The sequence below is a fragment of the Magnolia sinica genome, chromosome 10 (genome assembly GCF_029962835.1).
Source record: "Magnolia sinica isolate HGM2019 chromosome 10, MsV1, whole genome shotgun sequence".
In the NCBI taxonomy this organism is placed as follows: Eukaryota; Viridiplantae; Streptophyta; class Magnoliopsida; order Magnoliales; family Magnoliaceae; genus Magnolia; species Magnolia sinica.
Window position 1 is genome coordinate 2,572,625 of NC_080582.1, and position 16,766 is coordinate 2,589,390.

The 16,766-nt window shown below is 39.7% G+C and overlaps 1 protein-coding gene across 2 annotated transcripts; it reads right to left on the bottom strand.

Moving 5' to 3' along the window:
* Window positions 1-4,007: 4,007 nt before the first annotated feature.
* On the bottom strand, window positions 4,008-16,312 carry LOC131257750 (ubiquitin-conjugating enzyme E2 28-like). Of its 2 annotated transcripts, XM_058258582.1 has the most exons (5): window positions 16,164-16,311; window positions 14,341-14,446; window positions 14,110-14,237; window positions 4,908-5,012; window positions 4,008-4,392 (listed from the first exon to the last, which is right to left on the bottom strand). In XM_058258582.1, the coding sequence occupies exons 2-5, from the start codon at window positions 14,408-14,410 to the stop codon at window positions 4,249-4,251; spliced, it is 447 nt and encodes a 148-aa protein (XP_058114565.1). In that variant the 5' UTR covers window positions 14,411-14,446; window positions 16,164-16,311; the 3' UTR covers window positions 4,008-4,248. The 2 variants fall into 2 exon arrangements, with proteins under 2 accessions (XP_058114565.1, XP_058114566.1); XM_058258583.1 differs by lacking the exon at window positions 4,908-5,012 and having other exon boundaries at window positions 16,164-16,312.
* Between the last annotated feature and the right edge of the window lie 454 nt (window positions 16,313-16,766).

Sequence of the window (16,766 nt, forward strand, 5' to 3'; positions counted from 1 at the left end):
AATCTGCATCCCATGATGTGGAAAAAATTAGCACTGTAGACTCCTTCCTTGTATGCCTTTTTTTTTTTTCAACACCCGAAAACTTATGCTACCAAAGTAGATTTTTAGGGCACGGAAAGAGGATTTTGGACAAAAATACCCCTGGTACATGTAAAGGTCTAATTTGGTTAGGTAGGTTTTGTTTGAGTTAAATAAAAAAATGTGGGTGGTACGGGTCTGTACTAAAAAACATGATGCGCATTGCACACGGAAGCCTTTGCAGGAAGTTACTAAGCTGGGATGCTAGGCAGGGCCCACCGTGATGTTTATCATAAATCTGCTATGTCTATCCTTTTTATGAGCTCATTTTAAGATATCCAACCAAAAAAGAGGAGGATCCAAAACTCAAGTGGGCCACACAATAGGTAAAATTGAAAGAAAAAAAAAAATGCCTACTGTTGAAACTTTCCTGAGCTCGGTCTTGATGTTTATACATTATCTAACCCGGGAAAATATAAAAAACTTAGCCTGATACAAAAAATTTATAGCCATACGAGTGTTTCAACGGTGGTCATTGAATCCCCAATGTTTCCTCTCATCTGGCTCGCTTAAATTTTGGATCCTCCTCATTTTTGGTCGCGTGTCCTAAAATGAGTGCAAAACGGATTTGTGAAAATCATTATGGTGGGCCCCACCTAACATCCCAGAGCAGGAAATCCGTATTCCACACAGACATAAACAAAGAGAAGGTGCAGAATCAGCTTGGTCCAAACCTCCTTGTGCTACTCACCTGAGTTTAGGATCTACTCATATTTTGAGACGTGTCCTATAACATGATCCGGCAAAATGGTTGGACGGGTGGTTTTCTCACAAACATCTCGGTGGGCCCCACCCTACCTACCCTCCCGTCATTTTTTACCAGTGAACCACTCAACGTGAGCCCGCACAATAGATCATGCGTGAATTTGTATGTTACAAATTCGCTACAGAATGCTCGCATTAAACATAGTACAGATTTAGAGATGTGCCGAATCATATGGACGCGATGCCCCAACATCTTAAATGATGCCAACCGTCTGATACGGTGGGCCAACAAGTAGTTATGATGAAAGTAAATTAAAAAAGATGTTTTGAACTGGTAGACCCAACAGATGGCTGTTTGGATCATCAAATCACAGGCCCACATGCATCCAATTACGTGGAACAGCTGTAAATATGTCTGTCCATCAGTTTTGAAAGGCCAAAATAGGACAAGATTGAACGGCTAATATTTGTTCCTACAGTTTATCTGAGTAGGTAATAATTATATGAACGGCATATAAACATCATGGTCAGCTCCAGGAAGTTTTCAACGGTTCCCACTCCTTTGTTTGTGTGGCCAACCTGAGTGTTGGATCTGCCTGATTTTTAGAATCCTGTACTGTTGTGGTGAGGGAGTGGATTTCTCACAGACGTCTCTGTCCACCACACACAGCCCCCGGGTCAGAGCAATCCACTCCCTCGGATGAGAGATTCAACAGATCCCAAACTAGACTGGTGGGTCCGACCGGCTTCACCGCAGGTAACACCTTCTGTGTTAATTAATTGGCTACCAACAAGAAAACTGTGGGGAAACTTCCGTTTTGAGCGATCAGAGTCCAGATTTTCGAAAGAGTAGATCAGACGAAAATGGAAAACACGTTGTAGGGTTCACGCAAAGCTCCTCCCCCCATGAATTTTGAGCAACCTAAGGTTGATCAGGTGCGGCAGTACCACTTCATGTAGGTAGTGTATTGGCACTATCCATCCTTTTTGCCAAATCATTTTAGTGCATGATCCCAAAAAAAAAAAAAAGAAGCAGATTCAAACCTCAGGTAGACCATACTGTAGGAAACAGTGATGATTTGACCATTAAAACCTTCTTATGGGCCACGAAAGTTGTGGATCAATCTTATATTTGTTTTTTCCCTTCATCCAGGTGTATGTGATCTTATCAAGAGGTTGAATGGCAAGACTTTTTGATGGTGGAGTATTCAACCACCACTGTTTCCTACGGCATGATCTGGTAAAACGGATGTACAATGTAGATATACATACATCAAGGTGGGTCCCACCTTAAGGACCACTATATACATACATCAAGGTGGGTCCCACCTTAAGGACCACTATATACATACATCAAGGTGGGTCCCACCTTATGGACCACACCGTCTTGAGTTAGGCTGGAGCACACCTAACCTGCATCCCATGAATGGATAGCAAAACAATCAGCTCCCCAGATTCATAATGAGGTAAGCACTCAAACATCAGCGAACATTCGAGCCCCATTTGAAAGTTAATAGTACTCACAATTTGGTAGTACTCTCATCCTCAATAGAGCTGTATTGCCTAGCTCGTGCTTGGCTCGCACTGCCAGACACCCAGCTCATACTCGGCTTGGCTCGACCAAGTTTGAGCCAAGTTCGAGCAGATATCGAGCCGAGTTCGAGCAGAGTTTTTGAGTCAAGTTCGAGTCTTCGAGCATGAGTTTTCGAACCCTGCGATCCATCCATCCCAAAATAGAAGAATAAAAAAACAAAGCTCTGAAAATCTCAGCGTCGGAAACCCAAAAACCAGAAAAGCCAAACCATCTCTCGATCTCTGGATTCTTCTTTAACAGGGCGGGTTATTTCTAGAGGGATGGAATCCAAATGAAACTGAAATTCAAGACTTCAATGATATATGGAAAGCAACTGTAAAGGGAAGCTGGAGAATGAATATATATAAATATATATATAAGAGGATTTGTCTTTCTAAAGCTCCTAGATCGTTTGTGGAATTCAATAGATTTGATTTTTCTTCTCGAAAGAAATAAGGGTTTTAGAAGGGTTTTGAGATGGATGGGATAAGGGAATTTCGTGGAACGAAGGACGGATGGCCTCCGAAGGGTGTTGACTGGGAAATGGCTGTCTCTAGTCTTCTTTCCTCGGGTCTGCAAAGATTGCTGGCTTTTCGTGCATGTCAAGTTCTCTCTTTAGAGTTTTTTTGTTTTGGGGTATATATACCCCTAGTCGGGTACCGAGTCGAGTCGATTTTGAGTACTATTCAAGTCGAGCCGAGTCAAGCAGGGTCAAGCACGTGATTGGCTCGAACTCAATTCGAGCACCAAAAATCAGCTCGTGCTCGGCTCGAGCCGAGTCGAGCTACTTAACAAGTATACTATGCTCATGTACAGCTCTAATCCTCAATATGAATACTTCGATGGAATCAGATCTCTTTTTTTTTCCCCTCTGGTTTTCCAATTTCCTATCAAATGCAAAGTAAATGTGCCACCATAATCATTTTAAGGTGTTTGTTTAAACAGGAATTTTGATTTGTAAATCAAGAGTACAATACACTTGTAAAGTAGGTAAAGTATTGTATTCATTACAATTTCACACTATAAAACAACCATTTTTACCATGATTTCTAGGTGAAAATAATAATGTAAGCAAATGGATACAATTACAAGTGTAAATAATCATTACCCATAAACAGTCATTTACCATTGTAATTGGAAAACCAAAGTCCAAATGCAACATATAGCTTCTGATCTTTTCAGCTCTAAACTTATATAGCATAAACTAGGCATTCATGGAACCTTTGATACTCCGGCAGTGTGATGGATGATACACAGGCGCTTCGAATTTTTACTTAGAAATTGCACACGTGGCATACACGCTGTCAAACTAAACCATCCAAATTATAGTACCCAGTCCCAGTATAGACGTGCTGCAATGAACCAAAATCATGCTTGCTTGATTATCTTCGTACCATACTACTGGACATTTATTGGACAGTTACGATCAAACAATATCATATCTAACAGTCCTGTTTCTACAAACAAAACCAATCTGATCATGGGATTCTGACTCAGAGACTGAGCTGCAAAATCTAGCCGGTTTATTAGAGTTAATATGCCACATGTATAATCTCAAAGTGTGTGTGTATCAAGTGTCATACATAGCCTGAGTATCATGTAACACCTCATCCAAAACAAGAAGAATGGCATCTACAGTTTCAGGCACAAGTGATCAAGACAGCAATACCCTTATACCAGCCTAAGAAACAGCATAACATCCAAGAACATTGGCAGGAAATCCATATATACTTTCCCCATAAGAAGAAGAAAAGAAACCCAAGCCAAGTCCTAAAAAACCAATATATTCAGACAAATTCCTATCTTTTGTTCTTTCTTTTTATTTACCGATGATAGGGTAGCAATACCATATACCTATTTGCAGAAACACATATGGAAACAGTTCCCCTTGTTTAACCCATGGCATATTTCTGGGTCCAGGATCGTGCAGTCGACTCATACTTGGCCCTGTCAGTCTTGTACATGTGAGCGATCTCCGGCACCAAGGGATCGTCTGGGTTTGGATCCGTAAGCAGTGAGCAGATTGACAGCAGAACCTGCACAGTTTTTCCAGTTTAGAAATTGTTATTACAAGGTAAAAGCTATGACAGTGACCAATGCTTGCTTGCAAAGGCTTCACAGAATTTCACTAACGATGCCCCCAAACAACCATTTTCTACATATGGTATTTTGTACAGTCATCAGGACCATCAGACTTGGTGTGGCCAACATGTGGATACACCATATCCAAGAAAAAAGGCAATCAGACTGGTAGCTATTCGATAAGTGGTCCATAAGAGCAACAGTCAAAAAGATCAGGAAATGAGTGATGGCCCACATTCAACAGCCAAAACTCATAAGTGGATAGTCAGTCAGAGTTACCCAACCACTACAATTTTCGGCATATAGCCCATCCATGTGGTAGCCAACAGCGGCTATAAACGAATGAACAGAAAAATCAGATCGACTCTAACCACCGTACGTATCAAAAAATCAACCTTTGAGCACTGCCCCAGACAAGCAATATCAGCATTTGCACTTTGCTTAAGAGGGCCACCAAGGGAAATACTACCTTGGATATTGTTAGAGCGGGGCTCCACTGCTCTTTTAAGATGTCGAGGCAGATGCTGCCGTTGCTATTAATGTTTGGGTGGAATACCTTAGTGCGGAAAGCAACCTGGGCAATGAATGGATGTTTCTTAATTAGTTCTCTCTAGAATGAAATGATAAATCACATCATTAGAGTAATGTTCCTCACAATAATAAAGGCTAAAAGTGTATATTCAAATTCTTATTCCAAAACAAAATGCAGCTGAACAGGATTCTCGTAGAGCCAAAACCCAGATACCTGGTACAAGGCAATGATGATTATGTCTTGCCAATTGAAACCTGATCATAATGCACTAAATCCAGGTCTCTATTACACACATTCTGTATGAAAAATCTTGTTATACAAATTGCTATTTTCTCTATAGATGTAACATAGAATCTCCTGCTCTTTTAAGTGAAACACGTGGCAATAACACTTGAGTGTCAAATTTCAAAGGAGCGGAAAAATGAAGCTGTCAATGAGATCCTAAGCCTAATTTTCTATAGCTGGTAATATATAGGAACATTTAATAAATGATTGCGCAAAAAAAAAAAAGAAGAAGAAGATATGGGAACATTTTGCAAGTATTATATGAAAAGATAATTAGCATCTAGAGATTGGATGTTTCAATCAATTTTACGGGAACAGAAAAGGAAAGATGCAACCACATCTCAGGAAAAGAGAAAAAGAAAATAAATAAATAAAACAGAACAATGCCCTACAGCCTATTCAAAAGTCAGGGTGAATATCTTGAATGAAATATAAGTTCCAAGTTATGTACTGATGTCCAAAATTTGTTCTCACTTGTGACTTGGCCTATTTGACCTGGTTTGGCTGAACCGCATACCAAGTCCAAAGTCCAGTTTTATTTATTTATTTACTCAATAGCACTTTGTTATGAGATATGTAAGGGCAGTTCTCTGATAGCGTGGGAAGGAAAGTAATTACAGAACCTTCAGTAACAGAGCTTCACAGGCATAGGAAATTTCTCGGTCGCAAGGGGCAATGTGATGCCTAGGCTACAAGTATACATGTCTTTGAAGTCTGGCATAAAGAGATATTCATTGGGACTTAGGGATAGGACTCCATAATATTTAGAAACTGATGTCTCCTGCTCATTAGATGAGCTGGCGAAGACACGTATGGTGTGTGTGTGTGATCCAGGGTTCAATCCCTGGTAATGTTACCTTTGAAAAAAATAATAATAATAAACTGATGATCTACCGTCATCAAGTTTCTTTGTTTCTGTATGACTTTAGTCAAGTGTCCTCAGTCCTTGCTTCTTTTGGAATGAATTGTTTTAATAAAATTGAAACATCAGTAAAAAGAAAAAAAGTAACATTTCCTTTTTAAATATAATAATAAAAGAAAGAAATAAAGTAACAGTATCCATTAAGAAAATAACAAAGGAAGCAACACGATAAAACATGTATATCTGAAGAACAACGGATGGTCAGACCATAATAAAGCATCCCATCGTCTAGCTGTTCACATTCATGACTGTAGAGCATCAGATTCCACACCACCATCCATTAAGCACAACTCCAGTGCACTTGAGTTCATTAAATGTGCTCCACTATCTTTCCAACAGAATTCTTGTTGTCATAAAATAAAAATAAAAAAGTCCTATTCCACATGATTTGTTACTGGAAGAAGATTGCAAAGGGATCCATCGTTCATCCCAAAAAAAAAATGATTAAAGGATGCAACCCAAGACTCGGACCCATGAAAACCTGGGAGTGGGTCCCATAACCTATCCAATGAACGAATCAACCAGAGGATCTTGACCCTGCAATCTGTCTGGATAATTTTTGGGCCCCTAATGCTAATCCAATGGATATATGGGCACATAGGGCAGAACAATTAGTTAGTGGACCCTACATGTTATGTAGTCAGTAGTGGGTCCAAAAGTCTAGCTGGATCAAATAGGATCCAGTGCCCCCTATGGCAAGGGAATTAGGAGGTATCCTGCCTCCGTGTTTGCAAATGTTCTAGAGCAAACACTAACTACAACAAAATTGTTCATTTGAAATATCAAGCTATGACTGGGCCAACAGCCCAAAAATCACAATGTTTGGACATTCTACGCCTTGATTTGGTGGTGGCATACAACTGGACACCAAAAGATAGAAGTCGGCAACGGCTCACATTCAGTACAAAAGATCCCATTTATTAGGTTATTAGAATAGTCCAAACATTAGACTAAATTAAATTGTTTGGATTTTTTTTTCAAAAGACGACAAAATTTATTAAAACAAAGCAAAAATACAATTAATCAAACGGATGGAAGGACCCTTGCATAACCTGAGAGGGGTAACTTTCACAAGGGAAAAAAAAGCACTCATCAATACAAAAGAGGACCCGCGCCTTGGATGAGAACTTCCCATTGGATCCTTGTTGGTAGAAGCAATAATCAAATTCAAACTAGTTAGTATCTTATTTTTAGAGTCAAAATCTGAAAGTTTCTTCCTTGACATATATTAGGAATGCTTTGATAATTCATGCATTACACCTTTCTCTTCTTTAAGCAATTGAATGAAGTGTGGCTACAACACACATACCCTTCACACCTTTCTCTTCTCCACAGATAATCCACATAGCCTTGTCATTAAGTATATTTTTCGTTTGTGGGTTTCTCCACTTACACTTTGTGTTAGTTCTCCTCTGCAAAAATTTTATTGCAGTGTCAGTGAGCTTGATTGTGTTGACATTGAGAGAAATTATTCTTGTAGTTCTTACAATGAAGAGTTGTGATAATTGGAAAGCATGGCTAAAAAGCTATACAATGGACCAGGACTTTAGGAATATCGTTGACGGTAGTGATTTCAAATCGACAACTGACCAACTGGAACTTGCAATTGTTTTTTTTTTTTTTTTGAGGTAACAATGATTTTATTAGAAAGCTCGCAGAAGCAAGAAAAGAATGCAACCCAACAAACAAAATCAAAGATCCACAAAAAGAGTCCACCAATGTGGCCATAGCATAAACCGTCCATCTCGAAACAAGACTTTTCATCTTGTAAATGACTTTGTCCACACTCTCACACTCATTCCCAAAACACTTTCCATTCCTAGCACCCCAAACAACCGCCATAATGATCAATTCTCCACAATGCTTTGCTGGATCTGCCAACTACTCCCTGCCATGCTCACAACAAACCTTCCACGTTCTTCAGCATCACCCAGACGGTCTGGAGCAAATGTAAGAAATGCTCCCAAACTCTACACACAAATGAACAATGGATGGAACTTGCAAATTTGAAGAGGAATAATGGAAGGCTTTACACGCATTCCAATTTTGTGTAGATCATTGACATGTTCCTATGGTAGAGAATTGGATTCGGTAAGAGAAGCTTGGGATCACTTAGCCACCTATGCGCGCGCGCGCGCACACACACACACACACACACACACACAAAAACAGCGCTAGAAACAAAATTGAACTAAACCAGGCAAGGAAATTACTCCATGACAAAGTTCTCTCTAAAGGTGAAGGATATGTGCAATAGGATGGAGAATAGCATCAACACAAAAAATAGTCTTCAAGTAGTCATCTTGAAGAAGAAAAAAAATCAAGCTGAGTTTGATGTTATGAGAGTATTAATTCAACAAAATAAGCCACCTAAGGAGGCAATGGGTATGTTACTACAAGAAGAGATTTTCTAGAAAGGGAAAGGTTAGATGCCCAAATTGGTTCTAAAAATGAGGAAACAAACAAATGATGCTTTGTTTTCTAAAACACGTGATCAGCCCCATGAAATGGAAACAGGATTTGTGGCTCGGTAAAGTATCCTCAAACATTTCAATAAAACCACCAACAATTCCAAAACCGTCAACATTACTAGCTAACCACAAGGCACCAATGAAACTCTCAAAGAAAAGCATAAAAAAGTTAATGTGGGGGCATTTTCACACCGGGCTCGAGTGGGGTGGCCTATGGAATGTAGGGGTACACTTCGGGTGGGTGGCCCGCAGAACTCATGGATTTGGGGCCCGTGTCAGGCAGAACCCATGGAGTTGGGGCTCACAAGGAGGGTTTGGCCAATGACCTAACCCATGGATTTGGAGCATAGGCTACGAGATAAAGGGATTAATTCGTCATGCTCTATCAGTTCGAGCTTTTAGAGCAGGTAGTTAATTGTCCTGCATTAAATTGGTATCAGAGCGGGATATCTCGTGTTCGAAACTCTTCACCGGGGGTGATTAATGCGAGGGCATTTTCATACTAAGCTCGAGTGGGGTGGCCTATGGGATGCGGGGGCACACTTGGCCCGCAGAACCCATGGATTTGGGGCTGTGTAAGGCGGGTGGCTCGTATGAGGCGGAACCTGTGGATTTGGGGCCCACAAGAGGGCGGAACCCATGGATTTGGGGCTCATGAGGAGGGTTCGGCTGAGGACCTAACCCATGGATTTGGGGTCTGGGCTATGAGATAAAAGGGATTAATTCATCATTCTCTATCAATTCGAGCTTTTAGACGAAGTGGTTAATTGTCCCGCATCAAAAGTCCAGTTACAATTGTGAAAAATATAACCACTATGCAAAGTAGAATAAATTTAGTCAAGGAAAATATATTATTGAAGATAAGCAAAGAGATAGTAAAGAGAAGACCGAAGTACCATGTACAATGCAACCTTTGAAATTGGTTGTTGATGAGTGTTATATAGATCCTCCATATGCTCGAACGAAATATTGCAAACTCTTCACTACTAAAGAGTTGGGGCTAAGTGCATCAGGCGCGTTATCACTGAGGATAATACCTCTCTTCAAATTAAAGGTAAGGAGAGTATCATCTACAAAATTCTAATGGAACTATCAAGCATCTCTCCAATGCATTGCAGGTTTCAAAGTTGAGGAAAAATCTCACGTCCGCGGGACAGCTAGGGCATCAAGCCTATAATGTTATGTTTGATGATAGGGGATGTGAAGTCCTAAGGGTGAGGGTAGGATCATTACTCAAGGAGAGAAAATGAGTCAACTAAGTGGCATTCGCAATGAAATTGGCACCTTATAATTCCTCGTTCAAAGTAGCCAATTTGTGGCTGCGATATTTGATTACTCCAACTTGTTCAATTGCTTGAAAGGAAGTTCACATATAAGCATGTATCTGTATGCATGAACTATCAAACTATCCTGAACAAACCCAAATCTAAGACCAACACAAACAAGAAACTTTCCAAATTTGGCTCTAACTTGGAAAGCATCAAGGATGAAGGTAGGATCATCGTTAAAGGAAAGAAATGGTTCAACTATTTGGCACTTACAATGAAATTCTCCCAAAAATTTCTCGTTCGAAGTTGCCAATTTATGGTTGTGAGATTCGGTCATTCCAACTTAATTGCTTAAAAGAAATTCACGTATAAGCATATATTCATAATGCATGAACTATCAAACTATTCCTAATCAAACTCAAATCCAAGACCAACTTAAATAAGAAACTTTCTTAATTTCGCTCTAACTTGGAAAGAAAGACACTAACTGGTTTGAATTTGACAAAGTCTTCAAATACTTGTGACCACATAACTTCGTATCTTTAACTTTGGATTATAAGGCCATGTTTGGAAACCATGGCATTCTATGCCAAACAATGGAAAAGGATTTTTGCCTCGATGTGATGGTTTAGAGCGCAGATCATCTATGTTGAAGGCACAAGGAAATTGTGTTGTGAGTTCTCATTGGTCCATGTCATCATTAATGACACCAGCTCACAAAACACACCGATTTTCTCTCCCAACTAGATGGGGTACTACACAACACAACTTTTAACGTGTGTAACTTCTATAGGCCCCGCCATGATTTGTATTAGATCCACTATGTCCATCAATATTTCCATATCATCCTAGAGCATGAGCCCAACAATGAGGCACATCCAAAGCCCAAGTGAACCACACCACAGAAAGCAGTGAGGATTGAAAGAACTACCGTTGAAACCTTCATGGGGCCTACTGTGAGGTTTATTTGCCATCTAACCTCTTCATAAGGTCACACTGACGTGAATGAAGGAAAAACAAAAATATTAGCTTGATTAGAGCCTTCTATGGCCCCAAGAAGTTTTCAATGGTTGGCGTCCAATTCCCACTATTTCCTATAGTGTGGCCCACTTAAGCCTTGGAATTGTCTCTTTTTGGTTGGTTGCGCTTAAATGAGATATAAAAATGGATGGATCTGACATATACATCATGATGGGACCCATAAAAGTTCCGCATGTCAACACTTTCGATTTTCTTCTCCCTAGAATGTGTTGCACCACACAACAAGCAACGAAATTTCTTGATATGTGAAATTTACGTGGGCCCCACCATGATGTATTATTTGTTAGATCCACATTGTCCATCCATTTTTTTTTCAAATCATTTTAGGATATGAGCCCAAAAACAATGCATATCCAAAGCTCGAGCAGACCACACTACAGGAAACAATAGGAATTGGAAGCCTACTGTTGAAAACTTCTTGACATCACAGAAGGCTACGATCAAGCTAATATTTGTGTTTTCCCTTCATCCAAGTCTCTGTGACCTTATGAAGAGGTTAGATGACAAATAAACATCACAATTTGCCCTAGGAAGGTTTCAACGATAGTTCGTTCAATCCCCACTACTTTTTGTGGTGTGGTCCACTTGAGCTTTGGATGTGCCTCATTTTTTAGCTCATGCCCTAATATGATTCGGAAAAATTGATGGACGGTGTGTGTCCAACACAAATCACGGTTGGGCCCCCAGAGAAGTTCCACATATTAAAAGTTAAGTTGTGTAGTACGCAATCTATTCGGAAAAGAAAAACGATGTGTTTTGAGAGCCGGTGTCATTGGCAATGGGGTGGACCAATGAGAAGTGGCGGCATAGGAATTCCATGGGCCTTCGACACATGATCTACACTCGATGATTTGTGTTGTTTGCATAACAAAGAAAATGGGTGGATTCCACTCAGCAATCATTACACTTTTCCATGACTTGGATTCTTGAAATAAGAAATTGGGTGAGTATTGTGAGAAGAATATGAGATTTTCACTTACTATTCAAACAAGAACCCAAAATTGGAATCTATTTTTAAATAGTTCTCATGAAAATCATCATTGGACCATTACTAGTTCTTTCCTTCTTTCCGCTTAGATTCCACAAATCATTACTATTTTTTCTTTCTTTTTGCTTAGATTACATGTATCCAATCATACCATAATTATTCTCCAAAACTCACATTAAATCCTCAAGGCTTAGAATTCCAGTCCCATATCTCCCATATAAATTCCATGTCCCACTCCCACACTACCTTTCCTTCCTAGCCAACTTCTATGAATCTTGCGCCTTTAGCTAAATTTTCACTTAACCTTTTCAATTCATCTCTAGATACCACACTTCATATTGCCTCATACAATTATATGGTTCTCACTTCTCATGAAAACCATCATTGGATCAATACTATTTTTTCTTTCTTTTCGCTTAGATTCCACAAATCATTACCATTTGTTTTTCTTTTCACTTGGACTCTACATATCCAATCATACCCAAATTGTTCTCCAAAACCCACATTAACTCCTCAAAGCTCAGAATTCCAGTCCCATATGTCCCATATAAATTCCATGTCCCGCACTACCTTACTTCCAATAGCTAGTGAAGGCGTTTTTCCTTGGAATGAATGAGTACAATCCTAGGAAACACCAAATAGCTATCTCCTATCCATGCATCTTCGCAGGGTTGTATACTTCCCAACCAAATACTATGAATCTTGTGCCTTTAGCTATATTTTTACTTAACCCTTTCAATTCGTCTCTAGATACCACACTTCAAATCATGATGTGCCATAAAAGCCGTTACGGGGCCATAAAGGCCGTTACGTAAAGGTAACGATGGAAACCATTACACATTACAGGATAGTAACAGCCGTAGCTACAGAAAAAATGACCCATAAAGGTCTTTACGGCCCCCATAACCGCTTGTTACGTCCCCCATAAAGGTCATAATAGCCCTGTAACGGTCCATTGTGGGGCCAATACAAGTTTTTCAAAAAAAAAAATCAATAAAAAAAAAGAGATAATAACTGTCATTACGACCCCCGTAACAGCCGTTACACCCCGTATCATAAAGGTAACAGTGGTAGCCATTATGGTCACATTAAGTTACGTAATACCTTGCTTCAAATTTCCTCATACAATTGTATGCAGATTCCATCCTTCGACGCATTTGCCACATTTATTTGTTGTCCATCTTCCCCTAAAAAAAGATTCATTTCCATAACAAAGGCCAATTTTCTTCTTTGATTCTTCCAAAACTGAGGTCCCCTCCCTTATTAGATTGAAATTGTGCAACAAACCCTCACCTCACTCTGAGGTGAATGAAGTGCCCTACTTCTATCTCACGGGTAGTGGTAGTGCAATTGAGCTATTCATCCTGGTGAAGGAGGTTGCGCCGGGCGATAGGTGATAGAATAGCAAACAGGGTCACATCTGCAAGCAAAGGCAAAGACCCTTCCAGTGAGATCTGTAGCACATCAGCCAACCGCCTAATCTAGTAACGTAACATACTACCATTCAAGCAAGCGCAAGCATGAGGCTGCGCCGCAAGGAACCCAGAGCATCCGAGTGAGGTACTAACCCCAATTTGAATCTTTCATAGCAACAAGTGATAAAGTCATGATTATGTAGATTTAATTAGTGGGAATGTGGGATTTTCCTACAAGTCAAAGAGTTCCTTTTCCAAGCTACATGCTTCATCCTGAAATGTTCTAATATTAGATCCTCGATAGACAGCCACTAGAGGTAAAAGAAGGCACATCATACATAAACATTCCTTACATCCCATGCACTACATAAAAATTGTAGCCTTTCTAAATGTGTGCACTGCATAAAATAGTGGTAATTGTCACATGATGCGCTCTTATTTCTAGAAGTCCCGTAGCCCAAACATTGATCCATACTTTCTTGCAATGCGTTTTAAATTTCAGCAACTTGCCACGCCTCATAGAGGTACGCAAGTCAGTTGCTACAGATAACAACCTTTTCATTGACATGGCCTAGTTATTGACCAATTTTCAGTTGTGACCAGGATTTTGAACATTAATTAAGCAATTCATTATGACTCACAAATTATCGTTCCAAATATATATATGTACACAAACTGACACACACACATACCACTCAGGCTCTTTAAAAAGACATTTTATTGACCACTCTCAAGAGAATGAGATTTACCTTGGGTGGCTTGAAGGGGTAATCTGGTGGAAAGTGAATGGTTACCAGAAACACACCACCTGCAAAGGGGCTATCTGCTGGTCCCATAATTGTTGCTTGCCAGTGGAACATGTCGTCAGCAACAGGACCTATACTTATGTAAAATATCCAATTAAGAAAGCTGAAATAACAATATAGATTTTGAGGAAAGAAACATCAGAAAAGGAAAAAGAAGATAGAAATGACACAAACCAGCACTGCAAGATGTGGGAGGGTCCTTCTGCAAGTCCTTTAACTCCTTAGTAATCCGTTTTGAAGCCATCAGTGATCAACCCAATTACAGATTGTACAGCAACCACTGAGAGATTGACATGAAAAGATCAATTAATAATCAATATCATTGCATTTAGCACAACAACGGGCTAAAGTTCTATTTCATGTAAAACGTGACCCAAGATATGCAAAAACGATTATGTAATGGCCGTTATGTAATGGCAATGGTTGGCATCGCTATAAGTTACAAGGTCGTAAGGGGGAAAAAACCCCTGTAATGGCCATAACAGCATAATGCTAATACGGGTGTTTTATTTTCGAGAGAGGCCATAACAGCCGTTACACCCTGTATTGTAACGTAACGGTGGTGGCCATTGTGGCCACCCTATGAAATACCTTGACATGACCGGGTACTTGGAACAGCCCTATTTTCTACACTGAAACCTGACACCTCATGAATGGCCACAATGGAACTGAAGACCTTATATCAGCACTCATAATGTCGACATTTGCAAAGCCCACAGGTGTCTATAAGACTATAACCATGCCCATGTCAATACAGATGCATGCCAACATGGCTACACATGCAGAATCTGTTACTCCTTGTAGACATCCTAGCAAAAAAAACTCAGACCACTCTGCTCATCAGGTGGATTATAGTCCATGAGAAAAATGGACAACTAATACTGGTTCTTTCTAGCCACCAAATTGCCGGCTCCACTGAGAGGTAAACATGTCTGACTTCCATGCTAGGGCAAACCTGATAAACCCCTTGGGTTTTGCAAAGGAGCATCATGTTGGTAAACACAACAACATTGGGATGGGCAAGGGCCATACACATTTTGGGCTAAGCAAACCTCTACAAAGCGAACAGGCATTTCAGGACTGCTCTTTTATTATCCTAAAACTTTTATAACGGCTGCTATGTTACATGACAATAACACCCTTGACTAATATATTTACACACCAGAAACTTCAAAACTTGATTTAAAACGTATTTAATAAATACCAAAAAACAAAAAAAAAACAAAAAAGTAAAGGTTTAGAAAACACCAGTGGTAACAGCCAATTTAGACAGGAGGGTCACTCTACATTTGTTTTGTCATGAAAAATGCATGTGAAACAACAGCCTCTATTTTCAAAAGACCATCATTTTTTTCCCAATAACAGCTAATATATGATACAATAGGGGCTTTTATATGCACATGACATTATTTTCATAGAACGGCGACGCATTATGGTTTGCAACACTCCCACATGACCGATGCTTTCCACTTTTTCCATTTTCCCCCAACTTTCCATTTCACTGTTTACATTCAACCATTATAAGGTCATGACATGATTTCTAAACCTTGCAAAAGAAAAAATAAAACAAAAAGATGATAGACACGCAGAATTATACGAAATGCATCAACCAGAATGGAAAAAGAAAAAACCTAGAAAGTGAAACCAGAGAAAAAGCTAGAATCGACCGCTCCAGTGGGGCTAATTTCCAAGAGAATCAAAATAAAAACAAGGCAAAACCTACAACTTCTCAATTCCACGCCATTTCATGTTAAAATCGCCAAGAAAAAGGGGGAAAACGCAGTTTAGTCCCTTTCCAAGAGCTGATTACAACAGGAACAATCGCGGCTATGATAAAACGATTTCAGAGACACGAAAAGGAGCTCCAAAAGAAATATGAGAAAAAACCCTAGAAATCGAACAAATGACGCACAGAAGAACCACGATATCTACAGATCGTGCAACAAAACCTTAGAGATCGAAGGAGAAAAATGAGAAAGGTTTGAGAGATTTCATGCCTTGGTCCGAAGACGGAAAATCGGAGGAATTTTTTTCTTCCACGCGCTCTAGGGTTTCTTCCTTTCGGCGAAATTCGTTTTGCGTTTCGCCTTTCAGAAAATCGTCGATGCTATTTATGGGAGTAGATTAGGTGCCACCCCGGCCCTACCAACTGCGGTGCGACACTGACCGTGGGGCCCACATGGGTATATATATTGTAAATCCATACCGTCCATCTGTTTTTTAAGATAATTCTAAGATATTAAAACATAAATTAACTGATAAAAATTCTAATCGAACACACTATACAAATAAATGGTATTTGACCATTAAAAACTTCGTGTGGGGCACAGAAGCTTTTTCTCAAGCTGATATTTTTTATTTACTTCATCCTGGATTTTTTAAACTGTTAAACGGCTAGGATTGAAAATAAATATTACAGTGGGCCCTCTTAAGTTTCTAATGGTGAGCATTCAATCAACATTGTTTCCTATGGTGTGGTCCACCTGAGATTTTATCTGCTTCATTTATAAACTTAAATTGAACTGAAAAATCTGATGGACGGTGTGGATATATTGTATATATGTCATGAGGGCCCCACGTCCAGGGCCGCACCATGTTGG

Coding starts and splice junctions, on each gene's coding strand:
- LOC131257750 (XM_058258582.1), bottom strand. CDS start 14,410: ATGGCTTCAAAACGGATTACTAAGGAGTTAAAGGACTTGCAGAAGGAC. Junction 5,013..14,109: donor ACCCCTTCAAGCCACCCAAG/GTAAATCTCATT, acceptor TTCATTGCCCAG/GTTGCTTTCCGCACTAAGGT. Junction 4,393..4,907: donor CCGCTCTAACAATATCCAAG/GTAGTATTTCCC, acceptor AAAACTGTGCAG/GTTCTGCTGTCAATCTGCTC.